At 40.2% G+C, this 27,390-nt stretch overlaps 1 protein-coding gene across 3 annotated transcripts; it reads right to left on the bottom strand.

Annotated features, from left to right (window-relative positions):
• Window positions 725-21,609, bottom strand: POPDC3 (popeye domain containing 3). 3 transcript variants are annotated; one of them, XM_018053120.1, is made up of 5 exons: window positions 21,400-21,609; window positions 19,789-19,850; window positions 3,216-3,945; window positions 2,182-2,290; window positions 725-1,193 (listed from the first exon to the last, which is right to left on the bottom strand). In XM_018053120.1, the coding sequence occupies exons 3-5, from the start codon at window positions 3,698-3,700 to the stop codon at window positions 912-914; spliced, it is 876 nt and encodes a 291-aa protein (XP_017908609.1). In that variant the 5' UTR covers window positions 3,701-3,945; window positions 19,789-19,850; window positions 21,400-21,609; the 3' UTR covers window positions 725-911. The 3 variants fall into 3 exon arrangements, with proteins under 3 accessions (XP_017908609.1, XP_017908608.1, XP_005684671.1); XM_018053119.1 differs by lacking the exon at window positions 19,789-19,850; XM_005684614.3 differs by lacking the exons at window positions 19,789-19,850; window positions 21,400-21,609 and adding an exon at window positions 4,790-4,867.

The following is a 27,390-nucleotide window of genomic DNA, read 5'->3' as shown; positions in this document are numbered from 1 at the left end:
TAGCTGTAGGATGATCTCTCTACCAAAGAACACAGCTTGCATGTGAGCTCCAGAAAACCAATTTTCCAGATAGGGATCAGATCCGTCTCTTTACAGAGCTGAAGGAATGGCTAGAAGGTTGACCACCTGCCTGCCCTGGTGGTGGGTAAAGCTTTCAGTAGGAGTCCCTCACCATCCAGTCAGACCACACCTCTTGCCCTTAGAACTGAACATGTAAAGCTGAGATCCTGTGCTACATTTTTACTATTGATTCACAAGTATTCTTTTTACTCAGTAATTAGTATGTAGCTTTTCATGAAATGCTGTTTAAAATATGTTAGTCATGATTAAGCTGATAAATTATTTGTAGTAATAACATAGTCTTTAAGATTGGCATACTATCATCTCAAGAGATGCAAACATTTCTTCCACTTTCTACTCATGTTAAATAACTTCACACTTAAATAATTGCTGCCTACCCCACAGTAACACATGTTGCTTCATCAGAGGTTGTAGCAAAATTCTGGCAGCACTGATGTGGAAGTAGCTACCCACTCTCCTGCTGAGAGTAGTTACTGGCTGCTTCTTGAGAAGTAGCACCTAACTCAGTAGGGCACAGCAGCAGATTTCCCTAAATCTGAGGACATACTTGAGAATGCAAAATTTCACTCTCCCAGTTCTGGTACAGAAGAGGACAAAATTGCCCACAGTTTATTCACCCCCCTCTATATATTCCAATGAGAAATACAGAAAAAAAATTGTAAAATTTATTCACAATGTACAAGTTAAGATGAATAAAACAGCTGGCAAAGGCATCTTGCCTCTGAGTTGGATTTATAAAAATATTAGTGAGCTCAATTTGCTGTGTTTTGCTATTTCATTTGGGGAATGATGAAGAGTCTTTTATAATTATAAAACTTGAGACTTTGATGTCACTTATCACAATATCGTCTGGAATTCTGAAAATGTTCTGTTAGGGATGACTTGGACATTTCAGGACTTGACATTTGAAGGAAGTTGGGTAACCGAATATCATAATGGTATCTTTTTCCTATGTATACCCTGTCATTCAAGGCATAGAGCTTATCTGCAATGTCACTGCCAATTAAAACTGAAAACAGGCGGGAGATATAACGATGCTGAGCCAAGAGCAAGTATAATTTCTTTCTCCTCCAAGACACATATCGACAATCAGTTTCTGCTGTGAGGGTTACCTAAAAAAAATAAGACCACACATAAACAGAGATTAGGAAGCAAGAAATGTCCTGCTCTTTTTTTTGGCCCCAAATTTTAAATGAATTTCTCATGCTGATTTTAATGTTAAAACCCACAATATATCGTAAAACATAGAGAAAGTACAAAATTTATTACTACGTATGTTATTTATAACATGAATAATCATAGTGTTGTGCCCATCTCCAGTTCATATGTTTCTAAATTTAGATATCTATATTTTGCATTTTATTGAAGTGAGAGCTATTTGACATTGAAAAATAATAAAGTTGGCTAATGTTGGGGAAATATTTCCATGTCTATCCTGAAGACTGTGGACATTTAACCTTAATTCATTTTCTGTAGTACTGAATATAATTAACCTAATCTACATATGTGTATGATTCTCTATATATATAAAACACACATGTATACACACATGTATTTATATGTATTAACCAGAGGAAAACAAATGCCATAATAGAACCTACCGCAAGGATTATCTTTCAATACTACCAGATATGGCAGCATAGTAATGACATTTTGTTTAGCATTTTGTTGCTAGAAAACAACTGAAATTCATCACATTTTGAATTTTAAAAGTCACTTATTTTGTCATAAGGACAGATTTTCATTCTTGATGTTTTTCTAAACTGTGACAGGTGGCAGTGTTTAGTTTAGAGTCAAATATCAATTAATTATATTTTAATTCCCATGTACTCAGCTAAGCAAAGGAAAATTTAAGAGTATTTATCACAGACTTCTTTCTGTCCTTTGGGATACCCAATCTTCTCCTTGTTGCTGGACCTACACAGTGACATTAATCAGTAAGACTCAAGCAGAATGGGGAAGACATGCATGCTACCAAGTCCATTCCAAAGTATAAGCTCCTCCTATGTCATCTGCTGCTCTGTCTGCCTGTTTTTAAACAAGCAGCGTATATCTGGTTGAAAGAGGCAGTTTTCACGGTGTGGTCTAGTTATCCCTTACCTGAAAAGTGCCTTCCTCTGTGGGTTTCAGTGAGTCCCATTCAGGAGAATCCAGGAACTGGAAGGGGAAAATGTAATGCAGAAATTCGCCATCAACTGTCACTCTGATCCTACCCAGACACAAAGGACATCAGTCAGGAGGGAAGGAGAAAGAACTAAATTGGTGACAAGGGCAGGGAACAGTATTTCTGATCTCTGATGATTCTTTTGGCTTTTAAAATCTTGAAGGGCAAAATATTAAATTCATACATTATAATAAGTGACAAAAATCTCCTGTAAAATTTATGTACTGCTGTTCCTCCCATAGTTAGGATTCTGGAACAGTGGGTGAAATTCATCAGAAAATTCATCAAACTGTACATTGATATGTGCCCATTTAGGTGTGTATAATATATTATAATTATAAGTTTCAATGCACTCAGTCAGATTTTAAATTAAGTAGAACTCTGAAGAACATAAAGACGTACCAATGGAAATATCTCTGTAAACTAAATATTTAACCTTTTAAAAAACATAAATAATCACATTCCTATTTCTCCCTCAAACTTTTTTTCAAACTTTATATATAGTACACTTCCCCTTTGAGCAAGTGGGCATTTGCTAGAAATTACTGAAAAAAATGATCATTATAAAATTTAAATGGTCTCTGTTACTTAAAAGAATGCCCTAATAGAATGTTTCAAATACTCTGTATGCTAAATAACTATAAGTATTCTATTCATTCAAACTGGCATCATCTTTTTCTTGACTCTAAGTGATTAGTTTGGAAACAAATAGCATATCCAGACAAACCAATTCATACCTTTGATTTCTACAAAGAAATATTAAGACTAAATTATATCCTGCTTCAAGTAAATGGTACCATGTATTCTAAATGCCTATGTAAATGACTCATGTGTCAAGGGTTTTCTCATGCCTCAGAGTACTAAATGCTGCTGAGGACTATGCTACATTGAGGTAGGAAAATGCAGCGAAAAGGAACAAAAGCTAGTAAGTAATAAAGTGGAAAGACACACAAGTGCCAAGAGTACAAACCTTCCTGAGACAAGCAGGGAGAGTTTGTCAATGGAGGTTTTTCCCTGCATGGCATAACAGTGCTCCTTTTCCAGAGTCACCACTTCTGAGCTCATAGCAATAGTTCTGAAGTCAGGCAAAGAAGTCCCCAGAGGCTGGAAGAGGGAGCTGTACAACAGCTGAAATTCTCGGGCAAAAGTTATGCTGTGAACTTGATAGGCAATGTGAACAAACCGTATGAAGCAGATGACAAACAATATAAAATTCCAGGAAAATATGTCAGCTGCACAGACATCTACCCAGGCCCAGATAGCAGAACAGAGAAAACCCAATCCCAGCAAACTGAAGACGTAAAGGAGCCCGAAGAACCCGCTGCCACCCATGAAACCTACTACAAATAAAATACTGGCTAGATGATAGATGGCTCCTTCAGCCTCCTGCTTCCAGATGGTGCAGACAGGGTGTTCATCAATTAGGTTCTTCCACAGACTTGAATTTCCTTCCATGGCTGGTGTACTGTATCCACTTTTCAGTCGATATTAAATAATATCAAAGCAAATAATTAAGTCCTTTGCTTTTCCATCATCAGAGTTGAGTCTTCACAAAACCAGAGAAAGCCCGGACACTGGAGCTGGGGTGATTATGGGCTTGGTGTATGTGGATCTTGAAAAACTAAGAATCCCATGCTAGCATCCTTAAAATTCATCTGGGCTTCTGATTTAGTTCTAGCTGACAAATATGTTGTTGTTGCCTATGTAAGAAATAAAAACAGGATTCTAATTAAACAGAATTGAGAAATGTATTTAATGAATCACCAGCATTTTACTTATTCAAGTTGACATCCTACTTTCTATGAAGTTAAAATATATTCAGCACAAATACATTCACATTTCTAGGATAGAAAAAAAATGCATATTTTCAAGTCAGGCTTAATTATAAATAATTTACAGAAATTTTAGTATTTGTTACAATTAGCTAATTATGTATTTTTCGAGAAAGCTAAGTGCTATAATAAGCTGGTTTCTATAACAGTAATTCAGTGTACCTCAGAATCTTTCATAATAGTGACTAAAAATGCAGATTTATAGACTGTCTCTGGATATACTGAGTCAGAAATCTCTATGGGTGGGGCCTCAGTGTTGGTATTTTGAACAAGCTCCCCACATGATTCTGATGCATCAGTTCACGTCTTCCAGGGCCCGCCCTTTTAGAGATGTTGTTTGACAATATGTTATTCACCCTTTACACATGAAGAATTTGAGGCTCAGAGAGACTAATTTATCCTAGGCCACACGGTGGTTGATGGCAGAGCAGAACTTCAGCACTTAAGCCTGCATGCCAGATCCAATCGTGTGGTCTCTCACGAGAGAGATTTTAAAATGGTCACTGTAAGGAGCCCTAATCAATCAATGTAAGAAACACACCATTAGGAGTCAGGCTTTAAGAGCACATGGTAGACTGTGAAAATGTTTAATTAGATCAAAATTACTTGAGAAATATAAATTTAGTTCTCTTTTACTGTATTAGAGGCTCTTTCAGGCTAAAGGTTGCATCTATATAACTAAATAAGTAATATTAAAGTTCCTGCTACTTACACATTTATTTGCCAGATGGTCAAAAACGTTAGCGACTAGTTCCTCTGCACATATATTCTCTACCCTTTCAGCCATATGGTAAAAATGCTAATATGTGATCTCATTCAGGAGAAATTTAACCATGATGACAGAGCTTTAGGATAGATATCATTTATCACCAAGTTTCTTAACAATAAATGGTTTCAATATGAAGCATTCATTGGATTGATGTTTTTGAAACCAAGATAACATTCAAGAACCTTGAACTTGTGTGCTATATTGTTTTTATTTTGAGATAGATTTTTTTTCCAGAACACCTGGTAATAAAATATCAAATAACATAGATCTAGTCTCATAGAAAAAAAGTACCTACAGAGGTGAAAAAGACTTAGCTGAAATAAAAAAAAGGAACAGCATTTCACTACCAACAGAACTAGAGATGAAAATAAAGAAGCTGCTACTGCTCAAGTTCCTGGTTTTTCATCCTGGATAGTGATTCTCTTCTCAGCAAGGAATGACTTTAAGAACATTAAAGAATCATTTGACTTTAAGAATCATTAAAACAAGAAAAAATAACACAGACCTATAACTTACAACTGTATTATTTCTACTTATGCTGCTTTCAAATACAAACATTCTGCATCCCTCTAATTATCACTCCACCCATCCCTCTGTGAGGGATGAGACTCAAGGCCGACTGACACTCTGAACATGTTTCCTTTCTCTTCTTTAAACAAAACCCAAAGTTACATATCACTGCATATTCACAACAAAGAAACATTTTTTAAAAATACAGTGAGTAGTTCAGAAGTGTGACATGCAGACCGCAAGTGTCAGTCTCCCTGCTGTTTTACTTTAAAAACTCAAGTATTTTAAGTTAATTCCTCAAGATGCCAAGCAAATAGCCACAAAAGCAATATTAAAAAGCACTACCAGTGGAGCTCTGAACTTGGATTTGAACTTCCTGGAAATTTAAAATCCTCAACAAATTGCTAAAATGATGCTAATGTGAAACGTTTGTGGTAATTCAGAAGGGAGTTTATTGGAAACTTACCCCTTAAACTCCTGACTTGGGGAATAATATACTGGGCCCCCTGCATTCCTGGTGTGTGACCCATTATAATTATATGAGGAACTGTGTTTCTGGCCCTTTCCAGTCAACTTCTGTTTCAATAAGCTGCTACCAAACCACCTTCCTACCCTTGATCCTGTATCACTCAACAAAGAGTGCTGACTTGCCCTGATTAGATTACTCCACACCCAGGCTTTCTCCACTTGGTATGTTTTTATTCAGTCACCAAAACAGATGTACTTTATTAGAAGAACTGACAGGGGCAGGTGACGAGCCTGAGTGTTCCTCTGCCATGTGCCAGCAGCCCTGTATGAATGCTGAACACGACTCATCAACCAGCTGCCTATGTCAAAGGCCTGTAGGCCTCAAGTCATGTTTTGGGGTAAATAAATGCTGGAATGTCAAAGGAGCACAATGGATTTCTTACGTAGTTGATCTTCCCTGCAAAAGAAGTTAACACATGGGGATACAAATGATGGAGACAAAGTACAAATAAACAAAATATTTCCAAGCTTTTCCCTTTTTTACTCTTTACATTGTCAGAGCCTGAGTTCAAAGGAATAAAGAAATGTAAAGGCAGACACAAGGATGCTCAACTAAATGTGATATAAATTGGGTGGCACAGTGATGAAGATTAACCTGAAATGGCAGTTACGGGTTCAGAACGCGTACATTTATTATTTCACAGCATCACACTTACTGCTATGAGCGAGGCAGTATCTAAACCATCATGCTTAGCTTACAAATGAGAAAGGTGGAGCCCAAGGCAGGTTAAGTAACTTGCTTCAGGTAAAAGTCACACTTAAGTTCAAGTCTGCTCAGCTTCACGCTCTCCCCAGCAGGCAGTGTGTCTTTCAAGGCTGCAGATCTGATTTAACATGTTGGGAGACCAGCTGAATATTCTGCCAGGATGGTTTGCCAGGAAAATAATAATCCTAACAGTGGATATTTGAGACAGGCTATATCTGCTTGCCCAGTTCAGTCCATAATGCTTAGACTACTACTGGGGACATAGACATAGAAAGCCACTCATGAAATAATCTGCTGTATTACTGTTCAAAACTGACTCATTTCCTCTTCTTGATTCCAAAATTATTAAGGGGTAAAGACAAATGTTTTTGTATTTCAGACCCTTGGCACTCAGGGAATGTGGACTGAACACACTGATACAGAGGAACTAGTCCTCTCTGCCTTTTCCATCCTCGCTCTATCTAGGTTAACAGATGTTCTAACATCTTCTGTCGCCTAGGGGAACAGAAATGGAGGATTTCTTGACTGAGGGATTATTTAAGATGTCCGGCACAACTCCAAATTCATAGGAGAATCCTTGTGTCTTCTTACAATGTTCAGTTCCTTAAGAGCAGCTGAATTCCTGATTTCATTAAAACAACTCTGGTAGCTTGTGGTATTATGTTAGTTGTGGTTGCTAGGCAACCTAGAAGATCAAAATTCTGTCAATATTATCCTTATCAATTGGAATCATATCCCAACTTTTGTATGTGTTACATATGGAGAAGATTGTTTTCTCTACTTAAACCTTTAAGTATGTATACTTACTCAGCAACTATGTACCAGACATTTAAAAAATTATTTAATCTGCACAACCCCACGAGGAAGGTACTATTATCTCCATCCTACAGATAAGAAAATTGAAACTCAGAGAAGACAAGTAAATAAATTGTACAAGGTCACCACACTGTTCAGTATTGGAACTAAGATTCCATCCAGGTCTGTCTGACTCTGAAACTCACTGTCTAAACCATATCATTCTGCTTCCACAGTACCAGGATTTAGAAAATGTAGACTTTAGTTTCCTCCTTGCTACTTAGATGAACTTAGACGTATTTATTCATCAGTAAAGCAGAGGTAATGTCACCTATTGCGTCTACTTTAAAGGGTACTAGAACATTCAAATGAGAAAATCTATCTTAAAAATTCTTAGCATATTTCTTTTAATTTTTTAGTCTTTTGGGAGCACTTATCTTGTTATTTTTTAATTTTTATTGGAGTATAGTTGTTTTACAATGTTGTGTTAGTGTCTTCTGTACAGCAAAGTGAATCAGCTATGTTGTTGTTCAGTTGCCCAGTCATGTCCAACTCTTTGCGACCCCATGGACTGCAGCACACCAGGCCTTCCTGTCCCTCACCATCTCCTGAAGCTTGCCCAAGTTCATGTTCATTGCATTGGTGGTGCCATCCAATCATCTCATCCTCTGACGCCCTCTTCTCCTTCTGCCCTCAGTTTTTCCCAGTATCAGGAAGAGGAATCAGCTATCTGTATACATACCACCCCTCTTTTTCTGGATTTCCTTCCCATTTAGATCATCATAGAGCACTGGGTAGAGTTCCTTGTGCTATACAGTAGGTTCTCATGAGTAATTTATTTTATACACAGCAGGGTATATATGTCAATCCCAATCTCCCAGTTCATTGCACCCCCTCCCTCCCTTGGTGGCTATACATTTGTTATCTGCATCTGTATCTCTATTTCTGCTTTGTAACTACAGATTCCACATATATGTGTTAATAGTTTTTCTCATTCTGACTGACTTCACTCTGTAGGACAGTCTCTAGGCCCGTCCATGTATCTGCAAATGACCCAGTTTCCTTCCTTTTTATGGCTGAATAGTATTCCATTGTATATACGTACCACATCTTTATCCATTCCTCTATTGATGGACATTTAGGTTGTTTCCATATCCTGGCTATTGTAAATAGTGCTGCAATGAACACTGGGGTGCATGTTTCTTTGAATTACAGTTTTCTCTGGGTATATTCCCAGTAATGGAATTGTTGGATCACATGGAAGTTCTCTTTTTAGTTTTTAAGTAATCTCCATACTGTTCTCCATAGTGATTCTACCAGTTGATTAATACATTTTTATCAACAGTACAAGAACATTCCCTTTTCTCTATACCCTCTCCAGCATTTATTGTTTGTAGATTTTGTGATGCTGGCCATTTGGACAGGTGTGAATTGATATTTCATTGTAGTTTTGATTTGCTTTTCTCTAATAATTAATGATACTGAGCATCTTTTTATGTGCTTGTTGGCCATCTCTATGGCCAGCTCATCTTTGAAGAAATGTCTCTAGGTCTTCTGCCCATTTTTTGATTCAGGTTTTTTTTTTAATATATTGAGCAGATTTTTAAACAAAAGAGAAATGGCATTGCTGTACTTGTTGCTACAGAGCTGAGTCATTTGAAGATATAGATTTTAAAAGCTTTCTTCAGAGGATTTCAATAGAAGACAAACCATCCTTATGTTGTAAATTCTAAACTTACTCATTTCTGTAGGAGTGATTTCTCTAATTCTTCCCTATGTTGTGTCCTGACCACTTACGCCTGGTAGGTATCGACCCAGAACTAACCTATCCTTGAGTAAAGCAACCAGTCTCTGGAAGCCAATAACAATCGGAATCACCCAGGGACCTGTAAAAATGCCCCTTCCCTGGCTCCACCCCAGAATAACTGAGCCAGGGAGGGACCCAGACAGATGCATTTCTAATAGGCTCTCCGTTGATTTTTTTTTTAACTTTTTATTTTGTATTGGGGTATAGCTGATTAACAATGTTTTGATAGTTTCAGATGAACAGCAAAGGGAACTCAGCCATACATATACGTGGATCCATTCAGTTTGAGAGCCATCATTTCCTCTTGTTCCTGAAGGATTCCTGGATTATCCTTGCTTAAAGAGCCCCGGCTTTGTCCATTTGGCTGCCAGCTGGGTGTCCTTCTAGGCTGGTTACCCCATGTGATACCCTCTGATCCTTAACTGTCTGTCCACAGCTGTAGTGCCAGTGTTGGGTCTACCGTCCTTCTGTCTGGTCTGTCCAGTTGGTATTACTGCTTAAGAGAAGGGTGCCAGTCTTAGCTATGTCCCTAAACAGCATGCGATTAGTTTATTAATTGGCTGTGCTGAGCTTTCTCTAGTTGTGGCCTGCGGGCTTCTTGTTGTGGTGGCTTCTCTTGCTGTGGAGCACAGGCTCTGAATGTGCGGTCTTAGTAGTTGTGGCGTACAAACTTAGTTGTCCTGCGGCATGTGGGATCCTCCCAGACCAGGGATTGAACACGTGTCCCCGGCACTGGCAGGCGGATTCTTAACCACCGTAATGCATCAAGGAAGTCCCACAGCGTGAGATTTTAATCTTCTCGGACCTGTTTCCTCATTGATAAAATGAAAGATTTGGACAAATAATGTGCAGCTCCTTTCAGCTCTAAAATAACACCACTCTCTATGATATGGAATTCAAAGTTATTCCTGCTGCTGCTAAGTCGCTTCAGTTGTGTCCGACTCTGTGCAACCCCATAGACGGCAGCCCACCAGGCTCCTCCGTCCCTAGGATTCTCCAGGCAAGAACACTGGAGTGGGCTGCCATTTCCTTCTCCAATGTATGAAAGAGAAAAGTGAAAGTGAAGTCACTCAGTCATGCCCGACTCTTGGCGACCCCATGGACTGCAGCCTACCAGGCTCCTCTGTCCATGGGATTTTCCAGGCAAGAGTACTGGAGTGGGGTGCCATTGCCTTCTCCAAAGTTATTCCTAGCCCAGGTCAAAATATAGAGCAGAGGGGCAGAACTGAATTATGACTGCGCACCTTCACACCAGGTTTGTAACTGGGGCCCTGCTCTGGAAATTGTTTAATTATTTATGGACTGTAGGGGGACCATTTTTTTCACAGACTTCCCATTGATTTTGTTGTGCAACCAGGGTTAAAAACTTTTAGGGGGATGGGGTAAGAGACACTAGAACAATCTATAGAGTAAAGGATCTGGATTTTAATCCTTATTTTTCAGGGGCTGGAAAGGCACATCTTCTCTTGTGTTGCTCACTCCCATGCTTGCTCAGGTCAGGAGGCATTTTCTTCCTCCCACTCACCTCTGAGGGGCTCAAGGTTTGTGCATGTTCTGCATCAGCCTTTCCTTACCATGGTGGCTGAAGTGCACTTTCTAGGCTCTGAATTTTTGTGGCCTTTACTATCTGTCTACGTGGCTTCCACTGTATATTATATTGAACATAATATATATTTTCTGTATAATTTTTTTAAGTATGTATTTATTTGGCTGTACCGGGTACCAGGTCTTAGTTGTGGCATGCGGGATCTTTTTTAGTTGAGGCATGTGAAATCTTTAGTTGCAGCATGTGGATTCTAAGTCCCTGACCAGGGATTAAACCCAGGTCCCCTGCATCAGGAGCTCAGAGTCTTAACCACTAGACCAGTAGGGAAGCTTCTCTTTTCCTTTTTAAAAGCATCATAATTTGTTTATTCTTTCAGTTGGGGTACATATTTAAGTAATATTTTAAAGAATCTAATGTAGATAGTGTGTATATTTTAAATATTGGCTTTATTAATTAGTTATATATATATATATATATATATATAATATAAATAGTGTTCAGGTAGAAAAACAATGTTTAGAATATAGTTTTGGAACAAGCAGGTTAATAGCCAGGAAGCCCAAGTGAGATATGACCGATACCTGAATCAATGGGTTAGGTGTTAGACAAAGAAAGAAAGAAAAGCATATATTATATTAACCATGAAGAAGAAAATGAAAGGAAGACGTGTCTCTGCTGAGACAGAAGAACAGAGAAGGGATAAAGACGCTTTGGCGTTATAAGAGATCCTGAAGCTGGGAAAGAAATCAGAGGAAGTTGCGGGGCAGGGGACTTGCTTTGAGTCATGTTTAACCTGATGCACCTGGTCTAGCAACAGAGTTCACAGCAGAAGGTGCAGGATGGAGGCATATTTAACAGTTGTCCTAAATGACACAGGACAACACTGAATAAGGATTGGAGCTGATGAGATTATCTAGAAAGTGAGTGCAAAGAGAAATGAGAGCTGAAGTTAAATGCGCATGACCAGAAGCCTTAGAATTCTAGGGTTATGCTGGCCACTGCAGGAGCCATCAGCCACCCGTGACCATGAGCCCCTGACATGTGACTGGCCTGAAGTAAGAGGTGTTGGCCTCAATGGGTTTCAGAGACAGGACAAAGATAAGGAGTATGTCATTAATAATGTCTTTATTGGTTGCATGTTGAAATGATAATGTTTTGGAAATACTGGGTTAAATTAAACATATTCTTAAAGTTAATTTCACCCATTTCATTGCTACTAGAGAATTTTAAATTATGTATATGGTTGCATTATATTTCTCTTGGACAGTGCTAGTCTAGAGCCTCTCAAGCAACAGGAAAGAAGAAATTAATTTCTTCATCATGCCAAGACTTGGCATGATGCTGTGCAAACAGCGCATATGTATAGTGTATAACTGTATAAATATGGAAGGATTATCTAAGATTAAGAGCAGAGAGTTGATGTAAATGTAAATGATTTTGGCTACAGTGTTCACATGCTATAGTCAGTCAGATGTTATCCAAGGCATCGATGTGTCACCATCTGGCTTCTGCCTATAGAGATGGCCAACCCACTAAGCTCTTGGCTCCTTTATTCTGCCAAGGAAGGTGGCACTTTTTTCTTTTGCCTTAGGAGAATCCTACTTTCTTAAGCAATTATATTACATGGTCTCATTTTCTCGTTTCATCTTCTGATGTTACCCCATGTAATACATTGGAAATCTCAGGTAGACAGTCTCATAAATTTTACGCTGGAGATTGGATTGTGGTCTTCAAGATTCCAGAAGATCCACACCAGCCTTGCGGGGGCGGTTCACATAATACCTAAGTCTCTTCATGCACCAGTAGGCTCCCAGGCTGGAATATGCCTTTGACTTTTTATACCAGTGAAAGCTTGGCTTCACTTCAGACTCGAGGAAATTAGAGAACCTGCCCACAAGCTATGCCAGGCTTCTCTGATTCTCTTGTCTCAGCTAAAGCCACATTTGATTATCTCTAGCCATGTTTGGTTTCTCACTGTATCACGTATGGCGGTAGGGAGAATTCTAAGATTCCTACCCTGCTCGTACACAGGTCCTGTAACCCCCTTTCCTTGAGTCTTCCCATTGAATGGCATTCCCATGTGAATGGTATGGCATAGAGGGTACCTTAATTAGGTAACATGTTCTGGCCAATGGGGCTGGAATAGTCATGTCTGTGATTAGCCATGTAAGACTCCACTGTAGGACTGGAAATCAGACAAACATATTCTTACTAGCCTAGAAAAAAGCAAAACCGTGCTGTGAACTGCCTGTGGGGGCCACTAGGCAAGGAACTGCAAGCAGTCTCTGTGAGCTGAAAGAAGTACCCAACCAAAAGTTACCAGAATAATGGGGACCTCAGTCCTTCAGTCACAAGCAGCTGAATTCTGCCAATTACCTGGAAATTTTGGGAGAGGATCCTAGACTTCAAATGAGGAGTGCAGTCTAGCTGATAATCTGAATTGCAAGCTTGTGAAACCCTGAGCTGAGGATCCATTCTCGCTGTGCCTACACTTCTGACTCACAAAAACTGTGAGATAGTAAATTTGTATTGTTTTAAGCCACTAAGTTTGTGGTAATTTGTTACAAAGCAATAGAAAATAAATATACACACTTATGAATATTCAACTGAGGCTTTTCATTAATTGTGACTCCACCAAATTTGGATGAGTTGAGCAATGGGAATTAATGAACTATGTGCCATCTTCTTAATCCTCATACACTATTGCTACTAGTGGTACTACCAACGCTGTTACCATCAGCACCTAATATTTACTGAACACTTACTGTGTGCCAGGCACATGTCTAAGAGCCCTAAAATGCTATGTCACTTAATCCTCACTTCTTGAAGTAGGCAAATTTATCTCCCCATTTCACAGATGAGATATCTAAAGTCTAGGTTGCTTAAGGATCCAGTACTGATAGAGCCCAGACTCACTCTCAGGCAGGCAGACGCCAAGGCTCTGCTGTCTTAACCCTCGTGACTTAACTGCTTCATGTACAGTTTGAATCTAAATATCTGGACTTACTGGAGCAAATCACAGCATTCTTGTTTTCTCACTTCAGTCCTAGATTCAGTGAATTTAAATGTTTTCTTAAGAAATTACAAATTTTCAGGTGGAAGGATGAAATAGGTGAGTGAGGTTGAGAGGTACAAACTTCCAGTTACAAAACAAATGAGTCGTGTCTAAAATGTACAGTCTGGGGAATATAGTTGACAATTATATATTTTTTTAAAAATTGGAGGATAATTGCTTTATAATGTTGTGTTGGTTTCTGCTGTCCAACAATGTGAATTAGCCGTAAGTATACATATATCACCCCCCTCCTGAGTCTCCCTCCTAACTCCTCCATCCCACCCCTCTAGGTCATCACACAACACTGAGCTGTGCTACACAGAACACCTGTGCTACACAGCAGCTTCTCACTAGCTATCTGTTTTATACATGGTAGTGTATATATGTCAGTATTACTCTCTAAATTCATCCCCCCTTCTCCTTCCCCCACTATGTCCAGCAAGTCTGTTCTCTATGGTTGCGTCTCTATTCCTGGCCTGCAAATAGGTTCATCAGCACCATTTTTCTAGATTCCATATATATGCGCTACTATATGGTATTGATCTTCCTCTTTCTGACTTACTTCTAGGCTCTAGGTTTGTCCACCTCACAAGAACTGACTCAAATGCATTTCTTTTTATGGCTAAGAAATATTCCATTGTATATATGCACCACTAACTTCTTTATCCATCCATCTCTTGATGGACATCTAGGTTGCTTCCATGTCCTGGCTATTGTAAATAGTGCTGCAGTGAACACTGGGATACATGTGTCTTTTCAAATTATGGTTTTCTCAGGGTATATGCCCAGTAGTTGGATTGCTGAGTCATATGGTGGTTTTATTCCTGGTTTTCTTTTAAGGAATCTCCATAGTGGCTGTATTAACAACTTATTAATACATTCCCACCAAAAGTGCAAGAGGGTTCCCTTTCCTTCCCACCCTCTCTAATATTTCAGTTCAGTTCAGTTCAGTCGCTCAGTCGTGTCTGACTCTGCGACCCCATGAATCGCAGCATGCCAGGCCTCCCTGTTCATCACCATCTCCTGGAGTTCACTCAGACTCACGTCCATGGAGTCCGTGATGCCATCCAGCCATCTCATCCTCGGTCGTCCCCTTCTCCTCCTGCCCCCAGTCCCTCCCAGCATCAGAGGTTTTTCCAATGAGTCAACTCTTCTCATGAGGTGGCCAAAGTACTGGAGTTTCAGCTTTAGCATCATTCCTTCCAAAGAAATCCCAGGGCTGATCTCCTTCAGAATGGACTGGTTAGATCTCCTTGCAGTCCAAGGGACTCTCAAGAGTCTTCTCCAACACACAGTTCAAACGCATCAATTCTTTGGCACTCAGCCTTCTTCACAGTCCAACTCTCACATCCATACATGACCACTGGAAAAACCATAGCCTTGACTAGACATTTATTGCTTATAAATTTTTGATGATGGCAGTTCTGACTGGTGTGAGGTGATATACCTCACTGTAGTTTTGATTTGCATTTGTCTAATAATGAGTGATGTGGAGCGTCTTTTCATGTGTTTGTTGGCCATCTGTATGTCTTCTTTGGAGAAATATCTGTTTAGGTCTTCTGCCAATTTTTTATTGGGTTATTTGTTTTTCTGATATTGAGCTGCATGAGCTGGTTGTATATTTTGGAGATTAATCCTTTGTCTGTTTTTTCATTTGCTATTGTTTTCTCCCATTCTGAGGGTTGTCTTTTCGTGTTGTTTATAGTTTCCTTTGCTGTGCAAAAACTTGTAAGTAGGTCCCATTTGTTTATCTTTGTTTTTATTTTCATTACTTTAGGAGGTGGGTCAAAGAAGATCTGTGCCAAAGAGTGTTCTGCCTATGTATCCCTCTAAGAGCTTTATAGTTTCTGGCCTTACATTTAGGTCTTTAGTCCATTTTGAATTTATTTTTGTATATGGTGTTAGGAACTGTTGAAATTTTATTCTTTTACATGCAGCTGCCCAGTTTTCCAAGCACCACTTATTGAAGGGGCTGTCTTTTCTTCATTGTATACTCTTGCCTCCTTTGTCAAAGATAAGATGCCCATAGGTGCATGAGGCTATTTCTGTGCTTTCTATCTTGTTCCATTGATATATACTTTTGTTTTTGTGCCAGTATCATATTGTCTTGATTACTGTTCAGTTCAATTCAGTAGCTCAGTCGTGTCCGATTCTTTGAGACCCCATGAATCGCAGCACGCCAGGCCTCCCTGTCCATCACCAACTCCTGGAGTTCACTCAAACTCACGTTCATCGAGTCCGTGATGCCATCCAGCCATCTCATCCTCTGTCGTCCCCTTCTCCTCCTGCCCCCAATCCCTCCCAGCATCAGAGTCTTTTCCAATGAGTCAGCTCTTCACATGAGGTGGCCAAAGTATTGGAGTTTCAGCTTTAGCATCATTCCTTCCAAAGAAGTTTTACTGTATTTCAGTCTATACTTCTAAAGTATAGACTGAAATCAGGAAGGTTGATTCCTCCAGCTTTGTTTTTCTTTCTCAAGATTGCTTTAGTTATCAGGGGTCTTTTGTGTTTCCATACAAAGACAATTATATAATATTAATCTTTGTATGTTGACAGATGGTAACCAGGCTTATCATGGTGGTCATTTTGAGATATATAGAAATATCAACTCACTATGTTGTGTACCAGGAACTAACATAGTGTCATAGGTCAATTATATTTCAAAAATAAAAACACTCACAGAAAAAAAAGTCAGATTTGTGGTTATCAGAGGCAGGAGTTGGGGGAAGGTGGTCAAAAGGCAGAAACTCCCGGTTATAAGGTAAATAAGTACTAAGGATATAATGTACAACATGATAAATACAGTTAACACTGCTGTATGTTATATATGTGAAAGTTTCTAAGAAAAATCCTAAGTGCTCTTATCACAAGGAAAAAGTATTTTTGCTGTTTCTCTAATTTTGTATCCATATGGGATGATAGACTTTTACTAAACTTAATGTGGTAATAATCATTTTATGATGGAAGTTAGACTATTATGCAGCACATCTTAAAGCCATACAGTGCTGTATGTCAACTATATTTCAGTAAAACTGGAAGAAAAAAAAGCAATAACAATTTTTGGAGCAACAGAAGGACAGGAGGTTGAGTCACTTAGTGCCCTATGATTCTTAATGTGAAGAAACAGCTATAAACCTCTCCTTCATAAGCTTATCATTTATCTGCTTTAAACAAACAATCCCCATACTCTGCTTCAAGTTCTTCTAACTTCTCCACGTTCTGGAAATGGCTAAAGGCACAAGCAGGATGCCATTCCCTTTCGGTCAGCTGCAATCTTGTCATGCAGTGAGTTCACCAGCGATTCCTGATGAAAGATGCAAGAGAAGCTGGAATCACAGATGCATGAAACAGTCTTTCCTTGCTATGAATCCAAGGAAGGCACCTTCACTTAGTTCTCCTCCAGGTGTCCTGCATACAGCAGATGAACTCACTTTTTCTATGTTTACTTCATGTTCCTTCCTGGCAAACACACCTAATAAGTTCATGTGTGCTAGCTAATTGGCTGTAATCTTTCCTTTGTCATTTTTTTGAGCTTAATGAGCAGGTGGATCACACACCAGGGTCAGCAATGTTTGAAACCACCAAACCAGCCACTCCTGGCGCTAATAGGAGCATTTCTGCAAGGAATTCCATTTCCTTTTGAGTGTTTTATAGAGATAAGAGCTTTCTCTTTGTGAGAAAAGTTGTTCACTGGTTCTCCATCCAGACAGCCAACAGTCTTTCCACTTTTTTTATTTCTTTCAGCCTCATTGTTATTGACTTTGAAGTACTTGAGCTTATTCCAGCCATAGACGTTGCTTTTATTTTTGTATACTTCCTGTCTTGATCGTCAGTGTGGATTATTCCCTCATTCCTGCTGCTCAGGAAATACTGCATATTCTCTTGATTCTTTCAAAATATTTGATTATCTCAAGCTTCTCTTCAGTGTTTAAGCTGTCCTTTTGCATGCACTATTTGACATTTTTGAATCAAGATGCTTAAATATTCTTGGGATATTAAATGAGTGTTTTTCTATAGAAAAATGCATAATTGCAAAAGAATAACAAAACACAATCTTGCAGGATATCACTCAGTGAACCAACGTAGCTGGTAATGTTTGAGGTCTGTGTGTGTTATATTTTGTGTTATATTCCTATAGGGCTTGGTTAGCTGGTTGCAGTTTAATGTGTTCACCTGGTGTTTCTAACTGAGTAAATCATTGAATAAGTTAGTACAAAGTTTGCATCATGCTTGAATTGTTACTTACATTTCAGTTGCATTGGAATGATGCTGGTTTTCAAAATAAGCATTATAGCATAATTGACTGTATCATCAACTTTCAAATAGCCAAGAACACATTAATAATTAACATATGTAAGAATTCAACAAATCCCTGCCCTCATGGAGCTTGCATTTTAGTGAAATTCAAATATTGACACCATTTAAGCCCAGTTTCAAATTATGAGTTCTAAAATAATCTAAAAATACATTTTATATGCAAATAAGCTACTTAAAACTCATTTAAAGTCCGTTGTTGCATACTGAATTTTTAAATAAATGCTATATTTTAAAAGACAAACTAAAGTCTTAAAAATCAAAATGCAAGCAAGTTGTTTCTTAGAAATTCAAGACCAAAAGCAACAAACAAACCCTAAAATGTTGTATGTGTCACAGGAGTAGCATATTACATATTAATATGCCTATATTCCTCTATTTGTATAAATGCAAGGGCATATGGAGTGATTTTTCACTTAATGCTAAGAAAGGTTATTCCTGGATGGCAGGACACTACTTTTTTCTTTGCATATACCTATATTGTTTGCTTCCTTTATAATAATCTTATCAAACTAAAAGGTGATTTTATGTTTATTTGAAAAATTTTAAATACAAAGATATCAGAGAAGAAATATCCATGAACCCAATAACCAAAATTATCAAATATCAACACTGTCATATTTTTGGATCTTTTTAAAATAAAAAAGATTCCACAAAAAATTAAAGATCACCATGGACTACCCTCTAGTGCCATTCCTCACCCATCAACTCCCTCTGTAAAGTTGTATTTCTTTCCTGTCCATATAAAATAATTTTTAAAATTCAAATTAAAAATGTTAGGCTAGACTAGAAATGTGTCTTATGAGTTTTTCAGCTTTATGCTTAATCTTTTTCTGATGAATAATTTTAAACATATTCCAAAATAGAGAAGATAATGTATGATAACCTCCCTATATACCCATTACCTAGATTCAGCACTCATCAAGGTTTTGCCACATGGAATTTTTGAAATCAAAAGCAGAAAACTGTAACCTACTGTTCATCCTACAATTTGTTCAGTCAATAAACAACCACCTACTAAGGAAGACAGGGAGAACTGAGATTAGCTATGGTCTCACTATGTGCCGCGCATTGGGTCTTGTCTACACTGACCCACTGAGGAGTCACAACAACTCTGCCACCCAAATAGTATCATTAGCATTCTTCAGAGTGGAAAATGAGACTTGGAAAGATGAAAATTCTTCCACAGGCCCAGCTGCTTGCTCTTCTTTCTAGACCGTAAATCCCTCCTCCCCCACCAATTTCAGTATGTGTGAGAGAGTCACTAGAGGTTATTCTGTTGAAAAATACAAAATGAGAAGGTCTCACTTTGTAGCTGTATGAATTGATCTCTCAATTCTCTGGGCTGGAGGAGGGTCCAGCATTGTTATGGGAGTTTTAAGTCAGCAACTTTTTGTTATTATTTAATTTATAAAATAATCTGTTGTAACTTTCACTTTAAGATATTTTCCTCTAACTACTTGGATAAAAGACAGGAATGTTTTCTCTTTTCCTTTAAAAAAAAATCTCATTAATGATTCAATACACTTTTATAAATTCTCACTTGTTCTCTATAGCTAATAATCCCAGCTGACCAACACCCATAATTACAGAAATCAATTTCAGTTGCAGTTTGCTAGCTTGCAAATATATCACATTTTCCAAAGCAGTTTTGAAACTTCTTGCTTGTCATGTCACTTACGTGTTGTTATGCTCATATGCTGCAGCAAATGCTTCATAACCATTCTTGATCTTTCCTGGGGACTGTTCAGAAAGCAGACATGAATGCTCCAGTGTATCAACCCTATTAGTCAGTCTTGTGATAAGAAGCATGGGATTTGGGTTTCCCCTGACACATATTTGTTTAATAGCAAAGACTGTCATCATTTAGAAGCCCAGGATGCACAATGATTCAGCTATTTTGAGAAACTGATGAGATTAAAGAAACTCAATTATCAAATGTCTCCCAGCTTATATGTATAAAATTTTAGTAGAACAGATAACATCTTATTCTAGATTTCTCTTAATATTTGTATCCCAAACTCTTCAAAAGGCAAACCCAGTCTCCCAGAGAAGGAAAGAACCTTACAGATCATGTGGGATCAGACAGACCTCTTCATTTGGCAAATGTGGAAAGAGATCCAATATTTATTTTGCTTATATTTTGTTTCAGGTAGTTCTTGTTTGATTTTCAGTTGCCACAAAGAACAGTGCCAAGTTCCTGTATTGTCACACCAGGGAGTTGTTTGTGCAACAGTCCCTGGTATTAAAAATAACGGAAAAGAAAATAGCCACTAAACTTTAGCATGAACAGAGACAGCAGTAAATTTTTTAAGGCTGCCATAAAACTCAACTGCAACGTGCAAGCTTGCAAACTGAAAATACCTAACCACAAGAATTGGAGTAAAAAGTCAGGAAGGAAGGTTGTCACATTCTAGAAGTTCAGTGAATCAAATTAGGTTATGTTCAAAAGTGGGTTTCTAATTCTGCTTTCCCACTTATTTACATATAGAACTTTTTCACTTTTTGCAAAACGCCTCCTGACTAAAAATTTTTTCGTGTGTGTGCCATAGCCATATTACTGTATTTGATTCAGTGCCTTTAATCTTTTCTTAAAATACAGACCCTCAAAATACATCTCTCTGTAACCGACCTTGGTGAGGAGGTAGTTTAGTGATTTTCAAATGTCTTTCTCTTTCTTTCCTTCCCCTCCGCTTGCCCAGGGGGATTCCCCAAATAGAGTAAACAGGTCAGCATGACCTTGGATGAGGCCGCTTTTTGGGTCCCGAACTCAAAGGGAAAACCCTGCCCTACTCAGACCTTTTGCCCAGGGAAGCTTCTCGCCTCTGCCCGACTTCCCCAAGGCCAACCGAGGACTGTTAGGGCCCCCTGAAGCAGCTTTTCTCCCTCTAAAATCCGACCTTTTGGGGGTCTCCAAGGTGCTGCCCGGGGCAAGAGTGGGTCCAACAACAGATGTGGGAAGAAGATTCATCTCTGTGGGCGGAGGACCCGAGCGCCTAGGGCCAGTGCGCCGACCCCAGCGGGTCAGCCTCCAGCGGCACCCGCGCGGACCCCCGGACTCGCCGCTGGCCGGAGCGGGGCCAGAGCAGGAGGCAGGTGGCAGCGCCGCGCAAGCAGGGGCACAGGCAGCGAAGCTTGGGCGCTGCTAGGGGGTCTGCAGGTCGCGATCCCCTCCCAGGAGCGGGGCCAGGACAGAGAACCGCACCCGGCAAGCGGCCCCAGTGCCGCAAGGTGTGAGGGTGCAGACGGCGGCGGAAGGGTGGCGGCCGAGGCGCCCCGGCTCCCTCCTTACCTGGCCTTTGCCGGCCTCACGCAGAGCTCCGGCCTCGCGCCCGCAGAAGTTTCCCAGCCGAGTGCATCGGGCCCCCCCGACCGGCGCGAAGTCTCTGGTGCCCGGCTCACGCGCTCCTGGCCACCCCGCGCCGGTGTCCGCCCTGCGCCCAGGCGCTCAGTGACCGCAGCCCGGTTCCGGAGCGGCGCGGTGGCGCAGGCGGGGGCCGGGCACGGGCGCGCGCCCCGGGGACCGCGGGGAGGGCGGGGTGGCGGCGGCAGGAACGGCGCTGGGCCCCGGTAGCCCCAGCCTCCAGGAAGTCGTCGGACTGCTGATCAACCTAGCGACTGAGCGACGGAACAAAGTTTGCAAAGATGGGTCTCAAGTGAACGCAGCTTACAGCTGTAAAACCAACCTCGTGTTCGCTATATGCCAGGCAGAGGACCATGGGGTTCACTCCTTGGATGGGAAGCAAGTGTACTTCTGCCCTCTCTCTACCCCAGCCCCACTGTAAACAAAATGAGATCAGTGACTGGAATGGGGATGGGAATATTTGGGTAGAGAGGACAGAGAACAGTTAATATCTTGTTTCAAATCAATGAGTGTCTCCAAGGCAAATGGATGAAAAGCATGGACAATCATAGAAGGAAAAAAAAATTAAATACAGATGATCCCACCAAAAAAGTTCAAGTTAGTAATGAGCCCTAATGCGTACAACTTAAGGCAGAGATCAAATGCATTTTTCCCCTCCCATGAAGTTAGTGAAGCTTTCTTTGGTTTTGGTGATCAAACTCTGGTGGTTGGTGAGGGAACAGGGAAACACAACCTACTTGAGGATTTGCATCTCCTCCCTTCTCAGCACCCTCACTCATGTTCTGTAAGTGTTCTGGTTACAGTGATTCCAGGAACATTTACTGAGTAATCAAAGGCTCTTTTGGTCCCTAGCTGCTGCTGCTGCTAAGTCACCTCAGTCGTGTCCGACTCCGTGCGACCGGGTAGACGGCAGCCCACCAGGCTCCCCCGTCCCTGGGATTCTCCAGGCAAGAACACTGGAGTGGGTTGCCATTTCCTTCTCCAATGCATGAAAGTGAAAAGTGAAAGTGAAGTCGCTCAGTCGTGGCCGACCCTCAACCACCCCATGGACTGCAGCCCACCAGGCTCCTCCATCCATGGGATTTTCCAGGCAAGAGTACTGGAGTAGGGTGCCATTGCCTTCTCCGTTGGTCCCTAGAATAGCCATTAAAGTAATATAAATGGTAAAAATTAACCTCTTTTAATGGATACTAGGACTAGGGGGCAAAAAGTACCCATATTCCTATACCCTACATGGGGCTAGAAACCACATGTGTTCCAGGCCTTTGCTGTTATGCTTCATTCTAGGGAGTTACTCAGAAATGTTGGAAATCCAGTTTAAATTGGATATGGCTGGGGAAGTAAGAAGGTCATGAGGTTTGACATCAGATGTATTTGAAACTGCTAAGTGGCATTTCAGGAGATTCCAAAGAGGTGCAGTCCTTTATGTCTCAGCACAAAAAGAATTCATCAATAGGCAAAGTGATAGATAAGAAGTGATAGGATGCTTGTGAAGCTTATCAGTGGGCAGGTGAGAGGGTGCCACACTGAGAGCTTAGTGGGCTACAGTTTTATAAAACAGGAAAAATAGGTAAGGGGGAAAGACAACCTTCTCCCTTGTTCTTAAGTAGGCATCATGCTTTCATCATTAGCTCCTCCCCCAGGTTAGGCAAGGAAGTCTTTTTGTCCCTATATGGTCAAGCTAGGACTGTCATGGCAGTAATGGAAAAATTATTTCAAGTCTCAGTACAATGGGCGTCTTTCACTTTGAAATGTCACCTTTCCATAAATTGTTGTTCTTATATGTGCAGAAACATGTTCTATGGATCATCTACTTGCTGAGCTCACTGGGCAGGATGTGGGCCTCATGCCACCACTGTTTTTTTGCTGTGTCTCATGCTTCTTTTCCATGGTTTTGTTGCTAAGCAAGCCTGCTTGGTTTTGTGGTTAAGTCATCCTGCTTCCCTGAGTAATCATTACTACAGGGGGCGCCCATATTTATTTCTACTTACTCTGGTGTGGTTAACTATTTAATCACCTACTTTGTCTATTTACTCTGTCCCTATCATATTCTGGATTTAGATTTTACTTCTTATTTAGTATTATATGTTATATTCTTTAAGGATTATATTCATGGTCATTTTTAACTTAAAAATTCCAAAGCAGCAAAACCTATGATTGTTCAAAAGATTGTAAGGTGGCTGACTCCTGGCGTTCACACCTTTTGGGACCCGCCCCCCCCACCCCCCCATCTGGGACCTGTGACTTGCTTGTAAAACAATAAATATAGCACAGGTGGTGGATGTCACTCTTGTGACTACATTACATTACACAAGACTTGGTCTTGCTAGCCAGCTCTCTCTAGAGACCATCTGATCCGGCTTGATGAAGTAAATAGCCATGCTGGGAAAGTCCTCTAGTCAAGGAATTGTAGGTGATCTCTAGGAGCAGCCTCCAGCCAGAAAGAAGCCAGTGCCCTGGGGTACTACAAGCACAGGGAAATGAATTCTGTCAGACATCTAAGGGGAAATGTTCTTCCCCACTCAATCCTCCTGATGAGAATGCAGACCAGAGCACACCTTAATTTTGAGTTTGTAAAACCCAAAACCCTAAGCAGAGGACCCAGTTAAGCCTTGGCTGGACTCCTGACCCACCAAAAATGTGAGATAATAATTGTGAGTTATTTCAAGTCATTAAGTTTTTAGTAACTAATATAGCTTGTTTGTGTGGTTCAGTTATTTGACATATTAGCAATAGAATATAGTTTCTTCTTTGATAAACTTTGTGTTAAATATTGCTGTCCTGTTGCATGCTAATTTTTTTCTTTCTTACTCCTTCACATATGTCTCTACCTTGATTTTCATTGCAAAGTCATGAGACAAAAACTCTAATGAACTTCAATGAGGTATCATATCACACCAGTCAGAATGGCTAATTATCAAAAAATCTACAAACAATAAAGATGCTTTTTTATTGCTGGGGAGGATGTGGAGAAAAGGGAACCGTCTTGCACTGTGGTGGGAATGTAAACTGATACAGCCACTGTGGAGATTCCTTAAAATACTAGGAATATAAACTACCATATGACCCAGCAATCCCACTACTCAGCATATACTTGAGAAAAGCACAATTCAAAACGACGCATCTTCACTGCAGCACTGTTTACAATAGCCAGGACATGGACGCAACGTAGATGTCCATCAACAGATGAATGGATAAAGAAGTTGCGGGGTGCAGGTGCTCAGGCGTGTCCAACTCTTGGCAACCCTGTGGACTGTAGCCCACCAGGCTCTTCTGTCCATGGGATTTTCCCAGCAAGAATACTGGAGTGGGTAGCCATTTCCTACTCCAGGAGATCTTCCCCACTCAGAGACTGAACCTTCATCTCTTGCATCTCCTGTGTTGGGAGGCAGGTTCTTTACCGTTAGTGCCACCTGGGAAATGTACACGTGTATGTATACATAGATACAATGGAATATTGCTCAGCCATAAAAAGGAATGGACTTATGTCAGTTGTATTAAGGTGATTTAACCTACAGCCTATTACACAGAGTGAAGTAAGTCAGAGAGAAACAAATATCATATATTAATGCAACTACATGGAATTTAGAAAAATGGTACTGATGAACCTGTCTGCAGGGAAGGAATGGAGATGCAGACATTGAGAACAGACTTGTGGACACAGCAGGGAAAGGAGAGGATGAGATGAATTGAGAAAGCAGCATTGACATATATACACTATCATGTATAAAATAGATAGCTGGTGGGAAGCTGATATAACACAGGGAGCCTAGCCAGGCACTCTGTGATGACCTAGAGAGGTGGGATGAGGGGGTGGAAGGGAGGCTCAAGAGGGAGGAGATATATATATACACACATAGAGAGAGAGAGAGCTATGACTGGCTCGTGTTGTTGTACAGCAGAAGCCAACACAATATTGTAAAGAAATTATCCCCCAATTTAAAAAAAACAATTCAAGGGAAAAGAAAAGAAGTGGTGCCCCATGCATCAGCCCTAGGTCTAGGGCTCTCTGGAACTTCCACCTGCATTTCTGCTTCAAAGATTGTGTGTCTAAGGTCCACAGTCTTGTTAAAGTGAAGTGAAGTCGCTCAGTCGTGTCTGACTCTTTGCGACCCCATGGACTGTGGCCTACCAGGCTTCTCTGTCCATGGGATTCTCCAGGCAAGAATACGGGAGTGAGTTGCCATTTCCTTCTCCAGGGGATCTTCCCAACCCAGGGATCCAACCCAGGTCTCCTACATTGGAGGCAGACGCTTTAACCTCTGAGCCTCAACCATGTGTTATTAACCAGTATTATTCATGGAATGTTAGGTCCATGAATCAAGGCAAATTGGAAGGGGTCAAACAGGAGATGGCAAGAGTGAACATCAACATTTTAGGAATCATCGAAGTAAAATGGACTGGAACGGGTGAATTTAACTTACATGACCATTATGTCTACTACTGTGGGCAAAAACTCCTTAGAAGAAATGGAGTAGCCATCATGGTCAACAAAAGAGTCCAAAATGCAGTAGTACTTGGATGCAATCTCAAAAACAACTGAATGATCTCTGTTGATTCCAAGACAAACCATTCAATATCACAGTAATTCAAATCTATGCCCGGACCAGTAATGCTGAAAAAGCTGAACAGTTCTATGAAGACCTATAAGACCTTCTAGAACTAACATGCAAAAAAAGATGTCCTTTCCATAGGGGACTGGAAAGCAAAAATAGAAAGTCAAGAGATACCTAGAGTAACAGGCAAATTTGGCCTTGGAGTACAAAATGAAGCAGGTCAAAGGCTAACAGAATTTTGCCAAGAGAACGCACTGGTCATAGCAAACACCCTCTTCCAACAACACAAGACTGTACACATGGACATCACCAGATGGTCAACACCAAAATCAGATTGATTATATTCTTTGCAGCCAAAAATGGAGAAGCTCTATACAGTCAGCAAAAAGAAGACCAGGAGCTGACTGTGGCTCAGATCATGAACTCCTTATTGCCAAATTCAGACTTAAATATAAGAAAGTAGGGAAAACCACTGGGCCATTCAGGTATGTCCTAAATCAAACCCCTTAACGATTATACAGTGGGAATGATGAATAGATTCAAGGGATTAGATCTGATAGAGTGCTGAAGAACTATGAATGGAGGTTCATGACATTGTACAGGAGGCAGTGATCAAGACCATCCCCAAGAAAAAGAAATGCAAAAAGGCAAAATGGTTGTCTGACAAGGCCTTACAAATAACATTTTAGAAAAGAAAGGATGCAAAAGGAAAAGCAGAAAAGGAAAGATATACCCATCTGGATGCAGAATTTCTAAGAATAGCAAGGAGAAATAAGAAAGCCTTCCTCAGTGATCACTGCAAAGAAATAGAGGAAAACAACAGAATGGGGAAGACTAGAGATTTCTTCAAGAAAATTAGAGATACCAAGGGAGCATTTCATGCAAAGATGGGCACAATAAAGGACAGAAATGGTATGGACCTAACAGAAGCAGAAGATATTAAAAAGAGGTGGCAAGAATACACAGAAGAATTATACAAAAAGGTCTTTATGACCCAGATGACCATGATGGTGTGATCACTCACCTAGAGCCAGACATCCTGGAATGTGAAGTCAAGTGGGTCTTAAGAAGCATCACTATGAACAAAGCTAGTGGAGGTGATGGAATTCCGGTTGAGCTATTTCAAATCCTGAAAGATCAATATGCCAGGAAATCTGGAAAACTCAGCACTGGCCAAGGAAAAGGTCAGTTTTCATTCCAATCCCAAAGAAAGGCAATGCCAAAGAATGCTCAAACCACCACACAATTGCACTCATCTCACATGCTATCAAAGTAATGCTCAAAATTCTGCAAGCCAGGCTTTAACAGTAGGTAAAAAGGGAACTTCTAGACATTCAAGCTGGATTTAGAAAAAGCACAGAAA

The sequence above is a fragment of the Capra hircus genome, chromosome 9 (assembly GCF_001704415.2).
Source record: "Capra hircus breed San Clemente chromosome 9, ASM170441v1, whole genome shotgun sequence".
Taxonomy (NCBI): domain Eukaryota; kingdom Metazoa; phylum Chordata; class Mammalia; order Artiodactyla; family Bovidae; genus Capra; species Capra hircus.
Note: the sequence above shows the minus strand (reverse complement) of the source record. Positions and strands in the feature narration are given on the sequence as shown.

What these genes read in the sequence shown, in the direction of transcription:
- POPDC3 (XM_018053120.1), bottom strand. Translation starts at nt 3,700, where the DNA reads ATGGAAGGAAATTCAAGTCTGTGGAAGAACCTAATTGATGAACACCCT. An exon ending in TCCCTGCTTGTCTCAGGAAG is followed by an intron (nt 2,291 to 3,215) that starts GTTTGTACTCTT and finishes GTGTCTGGGTAG; the next exon opens with GATCAGAGTGACAGTTGATG. An exon ending in CAGAGGAAGGCACTTTTCAG is followed by an intron (nt 1,194 to 2,181) that starts GTAAGGGATAAC and finishes TATTTTTTTTAG; the next exon opens with GTAACCCTCACAGCAGAAAC.